Below are 6000 nucleotides of genomic sequence, written 5' to 3' on the forward strand. Positions count from 1 at the left end.
GCTCTCTGTATGTTCACAGCATTAGGTGAGTAGTTTTTTCTTGAGATTAGGTACATCTTGTGTGCCTAATATTTATCCAAATGAGTCAATATTAAATCAAATCACAATAATTTAATTGAAATAACAAAAAAGCGTAGCTTACCAGAAATTGTACCATGTAAACACTGTAACATGTTGAGAAACACATAACGCTGTTTGTGAAACATTTTGCTGCAAAGCACAACAACAGTCGCCTTAAGCTTAAGCTTTCCTAAAAAAGATGGGTGATCATGGGTCATTTCATTTGTGGACTGTAATTATAAGTTTTTAATTATAATAAGAACTTGAGTATTGTCCACTGTTGTATATTTGTAGTCCACTGCATCTTGGACACAATTACGGTACTTTTTTATATTTTCATTTGGCTTTTTATACTGTTTTGTTTTGTTTGAACACTGGGCTTATTCCTGTTGTGAATTAAAAACCTTTGTAGTGTGTAAGGGCATGATTAAACAATAAGTACTGTAGTTTAAAAGTGGTTTTGTGTTTGTTTTGTTAAAGCAATTCACATATAGGGATTTCCATGTACCATCTACCCCTGCCACCCTGCCAAGACCTCTTGCCACCCCTTTGCCCCCCCATGTCAAATTTTCTAGATCCGCCACTGTCTGTGTTGTCTCTACAACCTGTTGCAGAGACTATGGCATTATTCTAATGTTACGACCCTGTCTCCTATTGTGTTCTGAGGGTGTGATTGGCTGCAGACAATCATGCCTAATTGATTAATTTATGGGCGGAGTATAAAAGCTGTGTTCATCTGCTCATCAGTACTTCCTCTGGGGGTTAGGTGCTCCACTTTCCTCACCAATTGGATTATTATTTTTCCCCTGTATTGTTTAAATCCCAAGACTTTGTTATATTTCTGTAATGGATCACTATTAGTGTTTAATAAATAATCTTGTAAGTCAAACTATTTGTTTGCATGTGTGATCCTCTTTATGTGACGGTCAAGAATGAGCTGGCCGTGACACTAATAAGATGCATGCCAGCTTATTATTTTTGCATCATACTTTTCAGATTAACCCTAAATTTCATGCAAAAAGTATTCCCAAGTCTGGCTCTGTGAGACTATATTGGATATTATATCACATTATATACAAAGATACAAATGTATACATATGTTTTGTTTATTTTCATATAAAGATAAAGCTATTATTTAACCCTCTGGTCCTCTTCGTTTAGGGGTCACACTTGTCTCCTTCGCGGTCAAAAGTGACAGAAGCCTTAAAATGTCACTTTTTTTTTCCAGGAAAACCAATGTAATATATTTCTGTTCAATAATATTTTTTGTTTATTACTTAGATATTTGAAGGGATTCTATGGTACTATGCAATAATTATACAATTTTAATAAGCAATTTTTTCCATTAGAATTAATATTTAAAGCTACACTGTGTAACTTTTTTAGTTTATTCTTAGCTAAAAACACTTAGTTCTTTCAAAAATATGTGCTCATTAATGTATATTTACTTCTTTCAAGTAATAAAGTATTCTTGTAAGTTTATAATATGCCATTGAAAATACATATGGGTGAGGGGTTCGAATGCAGGTCGCCATGTTGCCCCTCCATCTTGAAAGTACATTAGCCAAAGAGGGACATACCCGTAAATTCAAGCTTCGCCTTTCGCGTTTTAACACTCGATGGCACTGTACAAAATTCCCTGCCTCGCGCATGTGCGCGTCAACTTGTTCAGACTTGTCTGGTGCATGCGCAGAGAGTTTTCATCTCAGCAGCGTCCAGTAACAGAGTTATACAGAGTTTTCCTGGCTTGTTTATTCCTCAAAACTCTGTTTTTCCTTGTGTGGTATTTCTGTGCGTTAATAACTCCGTAAGTAATAATAGTTATTGTCATTATAGATGTGTCAGATGTTTCAGAGTGTGTCATCGCGTAATTCAGTTGATGTCACCTCAGAAGTATTTTTGTGTCAACATACAATAGCGTAATGCTCACCTATTTGAATAATCATTCAGTTATTTTGTTATCAACAATGTCTATTCGTTTATAGAAAATATTTGCTTGTAATGTATGTTGATGGAAATATGTATCAGGTCTGATCGGCATATTAACAATTGTTATACAGAGCGCATTGCAGTGCTAAAGCTGTGCACACACTTTTGTAACCCGACACTGCTTGTTAGCAGCAGCAGCAGCAGCTCCGCTCCTTTTAATGCAGCTGCATTTAGCGCCTATATATGGTACAATAAGCTCTGGTTACATTATACAAATGTAACTTATAAGCATAGTTATACAGTTTTTAACTGTGTATCTTCTGTCATGTCATTACCATGTATATTTACCATCCTTATTTGTTCTCTCACAGAAACCACATTTATGTACATGTCCACGCAAACCTGTTTATGCCTTGCAATTGGATGACTGAATAAACATTACTATCATCAAAGTTCACTCTGGATTAGCTGCAGTTCTTTCTAGCTGAAGAATTAGGCCAGTTGAGTTCCAACCATCCCACTGCGCACAGAATATCCCACAGGCACCGTGTCGAATGTGGACGAGGTCGAACTGGAAGCCATGTTAATCTTGGACTAAATCTGCCACCGTAGGAGTTAAAACGAAATCGGAATTGAGAGGAACAGAAACTAAAATTCACTGGATGGTCATATACCTTTTCACCGCTAGATGGGGGAAAATATCACACAATGTAGCTTTAATTTGTAATTTTTTAACTTTGTAATTTTTTCCCCAAAAATGCAACATTTCACATTACAATAGAGTGCAGGCCTTTAAAATCCATTTTTTGAAGCGAGAATAGCGCCTTCTGGAGCCGTTAAAAAAATAAAAACGTGTAATGTCTAGGGCTGTAATCAACCAAAGAAAATCTTGGTCGACTGAAGTCCTGAAATTTTCGACTAAAAATCGACTAAAAATGACGTTAGGAAAAAAAACATTAAATTAATAAGCTGCGCACTGTGCGCAGTACTTGTAGCCTTGTTGTCTGCATAAATGAATTATAAATAAACATAAAAAACTAGTAGGCTATTTGCAGTATATTAAATAGTTTTTGAGCTGATTATTTTGCACTGAAATGAGTCTGACACACGAGTCTGTCAGCTCTGACAGCGTTGCATCACGTGCACCTGCGCAATATCATAGCCTATGATTTCCCAAAATATAGTACTAATGTCAACTAGATATCATCACAAGAACTTTTGAGGAATATGCAACATAATTTAGACAATTGTTTTTGTCATATGTATTATAATAACTGACAGACACTATCATTTCAGCCGCTCTGTGCAGCTCAAACAGGAGCTGAGCTCAGCTTCGCGGCGGAGACACGAATAGACTATTAACTTAAAGCTTTTACTCTTAAACACAAAAGGCACGTCCACTTTAATAAAAAATGAATATTTATTAAACAAGCCAGATCAAGAGCAGATAAAACGCTCTCACAATTAAATAAATAATATAAGTTACAGAAAACTAGCCTTCTTCAATCTGTCTGTCTTCTCCAGTGGGTTGGGCTAATCCAAAAGTGAAAACAATGGGGGTGTTCTGAAGACATACTGTTACCTGTGAAACAGGGGTGCTCTGAAAACACCCCCATTAGCAATTAGTGCTTTCCACCTGAATAAATGAACGCGGCGCAGCAAAACTGATTAAATGAACGCGGCAAAAACTAATTAAATGAACGCTGCAAAAAATCGACCAATCAAAATTTTGGTCGAGCCAGAACGTATCGACCAATAATCGACTAATCGACTGGGAGATTACAGCCCTAGTAATGTCATGTAGCCAGCTGTAGGCTATAGCTTTATTTTTTCAATAAATGCAGTCTTGCCTGTTAATTTCTCTCTCTCTCTCTCTCTCTCTCTCTCTCTCTCTCTCTCTGTGTGTGTGTGTGTGTGTGCATGGGTGTCTAATTTGCACTCTTGACATTTTAGAGTGTCACCCCTTCATTGCTGTGCACTTTTTTTCTGCACAGTGGCTGATTTGTAGTTTGTACCACCAAAAGTTTCTCTGAGTTTTCGTATTTTTGCGTATTTCCCATTCATTTCCTATGTCGGTCATTTCTGACCGCGAAGGAGACAAGTGTGTAGTTTTACGACCCTTTAACATATCCGTATCATCTCCTTGATTTTTTGTGTGTGTTCACATAGCTAATGCAACAAAAGTCACCAAGTGTCATCCCATTCCGATAAGGCAAAAAAATTAAACATTTCAAAATGTAAAAGTTTTCGGTCATTTTTGACTGAAGAGGACCAGAGGGTTAAAGAATTCTGTATCTCACCCATGCAGCTATGGTCTGAAGACTGATGGTGCTTCCCAGTTCCTGGTTCCTAGATGGTGGAGGATCTTTATGAACATCATGGGTTTTGCTGGGGAAGAGGGGCATGGCAAAAGACTCCAGCTGCCTCAGGTCCAGCATGGACTTCACCTTCAGATCCAAACTGCCCATTCGCCTGGACCAGCGCCGCCTTGGCCGTGGACCAGAACCCTCATGTTCACAACTGTTGGATTGCTGAGAAGAGAGAAAATGTGTGTTAAAGAGCAGCATGGAGACGAATTAAACCAAATGAGAGAATCAAAGTTAAAATGATGTGAACTTGTCATAAGCCCTATTCGGACGATAATTGTTTCTTATGGGGACGTAAGGTATTTTCAACATTTACAGAGGCTAGTTGGTGATTTTATTGCCATCCGAATCTAGAATGTCAGTGTTTTTCTCCCATCAAACACTGACAAATTATTACCTAATGTTTTTATGACAAACACCAAAGTTGTGTGGTAATTTATTTGCTGTCAGAATCCATATCTCTGAGTTTACACGAGAAATTTAAAATCCTTTTTGCTCACTGCGGAGCACTGTAAAATATCTGTTGAGCTTCACTGTAATTTGCATGCCTTTTAAAGTTGTACACTTTTATGCTGGAAAGTATTTACAAGAACAATATTTCATCACCGCTCTACCTCAGCAAGTGGGAGCTGTTACGAACAAAAAGGAGAAGGAGAAAAAAGGCACGTAAATATTTAAAATGGGCCGTTATTGTGGCAGCAATATATACAATACAGTTTAAAAATATATACAATTATATACATAAACAATATAAACCAAGAAGCTTTATGTGTATCTAATATGGTGTGTCTAGCCTCCTATTTTAAACAGGAGATTTAAATAATGAATTAATAAATAGAACATTATTTTCCTATTATTAAATTAAATATGGTTTTATTCTTCTTATTCCAAGCATATGACATTTAATTTACAGCATGCGAATGACCAGCACGTTCCCGGATTCGTAGATCACAAAACTCGTTCCACCATAGTGAATAAATCCGAATGCATGAGTTAAATCAATGAGCGCCATGCAAATGAATTTTTACAGACGTCCACATGAGAAACAATTACCGTCTGAATATGGCTTTAGACTTTCTTACCTTCTTCATGTGGGAATTGAGAGTATTGCGGCTTTCTTCAGATGATCCTTGTAACAGAAACAAAAACTAATGTTAGAAGCGAGTCTAAAATAAACATTTGGAAGAAGTCTCGCCCAATAAGATCATACAACGTGATCCAACCCAACCCAAAAGAGCCGGATATAATATAGCCAAACCAGTTTAGTGAGACTGCAGGAGAATGTCAGATGCATTACCTGTCTCTTCGCCAGATGACATGGGAGGGAACATCTCGTCTTCATCCTCAATGCCTTCCTCTTCCTCCACGTCTTTGTCGCTGTCAGATGACATGGTGCCAATGACTGGGGCACTGTGGATTTCTTTCCTTGTGCTGACACACACATTTTTTTTTATTTGTGTAATAAAAATAGTGTAATTGCAAAAACAACTAATGAGTATGATCGGTTTTATACCTAAGTGTGTGTTGTTTATTCGGTGGGGTCTTCTGAACAGGTTTGCTGTTCTGTTTCAGGTCTGAGAGCCGTTGTCTCATTTTGATGGTCAACTCAGGACAGAGCCGCCACACAAAGATGCAGCTGAACACA

At 37.4% G+C, this 6000-nt stretch overlaps 1 protein-coding gene across 1 annotated transcript in view; it reads right to left on the minus strand.

The window, feature by feature from the left end:
* Nucleotides 1–6000, minus strand: part of mapkbp1 (mitogen-activated protein kinase binding protein 1) — a 79712-nt gene that overhangs the window by 11878 nt on the left and 61834 nt on the right. Inside the window, exons 19-22 of the mRNA XM_079832270.1 lie at nucleotides 5869–5991; nucleotides 5653–5786; nucleotides 5438–5484; nucleotides 4290–4520 (exon numbers count right to left, since the gene is read on the minus strand). Of these exons, the coding sequence (XP_079688396.1) occupies nucleotides 4290–4520; nucleotides 5438–5484; nucleotides 5653–5786; nucleotides 5869–5991 (535 nt within the window). The remainder of the gene's footprint in view (nucleotides 1–4289; nucleotides 4521–5437; nucleotides 5485–5652; nucleotides 5787–5868; nucleotides 5992–6000) is intronic.

Source organism: Gobio gobio (genome assembly GCF_949357685.1).
Source record: "Gobio gobio genome assembly, chromosome: 13".
NCBI classification, from domain to species: Eukaryota; Metazoa; Chordata; class Actinopteri; order Cypriniformes; family Gobionidae; genus Gobio; species Gobio gobio.